At 41.7% G+C, this 1,540-nt stretch overlaps 1 protein-coding gene across 1 annotated transcript; it reads right to left on the reverse strand.

Annotated features, from left to right (window-relative positions):
* Nucleotides 1-95: 95 nt before the first annotated feature.
* SARC_15884 (hypothetical protein) lies at nucleotides 96-653 on the reverse strand (the record flags this gene model as incomplete). The annotated part of the gene is made up of 2 exons (XM_014290001.1): nucleotides 96-243; nucleotides 581-653. Coding segments are annotated over 2 exons (221 nt in total), but the record flags the coding sequence as incomplete, so codon positions are not given.
* Between the last annotated feature and the right edge of the window lie 887 nt (nucleotides 654-1,540).

Raw genomic sequence — 1,540 nt, forward strand, 5'->3', positions numbered from 1 at the left:
CACACACACACACACACACACACACACACACACACACACACACACACACACACATATATATATGTATATATATTAACATGCAAGTCTACCCTCACCTGCGCAGCAGATGCACAGGCGGTATAGCATCCAATCGGGAGCGCAGGGTGTGGTATGCTTGGCTCTGTGGCAGTAGCATGAGCAGTCCATACAGTGACTTGACTAGGTAAGGGTATCCGTCAGGCTCCAGCAGATGCAGCCGTAGAACTGTAGTACAAGTGCAGGTTGATCCGGTTGAGTGGTTTGTGTAGTGGGTCGATGCAAACTCTGATACGTATGATGTGTGTGGGGTGCACATCAGAGGGCATCCCAAAAGATATAACTAAAACTAGTTGAGAACACAGCATACATGTTGATTCTGAAAATAGATTTGTTAGCATGGACCTTGCTCGTCGGCGATGACGGGACAAATAGGTCCATTCACCGCGATCGAGGGCCGAGACCTAAACCCTAAAAAACCCAAGACTACAAAGTCCAAGGGGACTTGATACTTCTCTATGGCATTTTGTCCTAAGCCACACAGTGCACCCACAACACAACTTACACGTGAACACGGGCGATTCTAACAGTTTGACTAGACGATCAATCTCCATTAGCAGTCCCACGGAGACCTCCATCTCACCACTGGAATAAGGACCGCAATGAAGCCATTAGACAGCGACAGCGACTGCGCTTGTGACCTCAAAGGCAGTGTAAACCTTTTGTATGATTGATTTAGCTGCGAGATCTATTCCATGTGCTTGCGAGTATGTGGTGGGGGACTATGTACGTGTACGTACGTGTTTACGCACGTCTAGGAGTGTGTGATAGGTGATGTGATACGTTCATGTACACATACTTGTCTATTTAGGTAAGTCTGTGAGTGTGTGTCGGGTGATTTGGAACGTATATGTACGTATACTTTGTCCGTGGCATATGTATGTGCAATGTGCTAGTATAGACGATGTACTTTAGATTCATTATGCGAGTGCAAACGCGTCCGCTAATAAAACTAGACCAATACTTATCTAGCAGACGAACAGACACGTACGTACATACACAAGTGTACAAAGAACATGTACACATACATTTTCATACATACGTATGATAATATATACACATATAGATGCATGTAACATACACTTGTAACATACACACGCATGATATAATATACACATAAAGATGCATGCACCACACACTTGTAACATACATGCGTATGATATGATATGCACATATAGATGCCTGTACTTACAATACTGGTAGCAGTGTACTGGCGTGATGGTATGTGCTGGACAGAAGACTCAGAGACATCAGCGCCACTGGATTGTGCGCCCACGTTAAGTGAAGAGTGATGTAGAACTTCTGGTTATCCTGTGAAGCATATACGAGGATAAAGGGTAGCGCTTCGGGTTAATTTGTGATGTATGAGTAATATATATATATATATATATATATATAATAATAAATAATATATATATATATATATATATAATAAATAATAATAATAATAATAATAATAATAATA

This window comes from Sphaeroforma arctica (genome assembly GCF_001186125.1).
Source record: "Sphaeroforma arctica JP610 unplaced genomic scaffold supercont1.6928, whole genome shotgun sequence".
Classification (NCBI taxonomy): Eukaryota; class Ichthyosporea; order Ichthyophonida; genus Sphaeroforma; species Sphaeroforma arctica.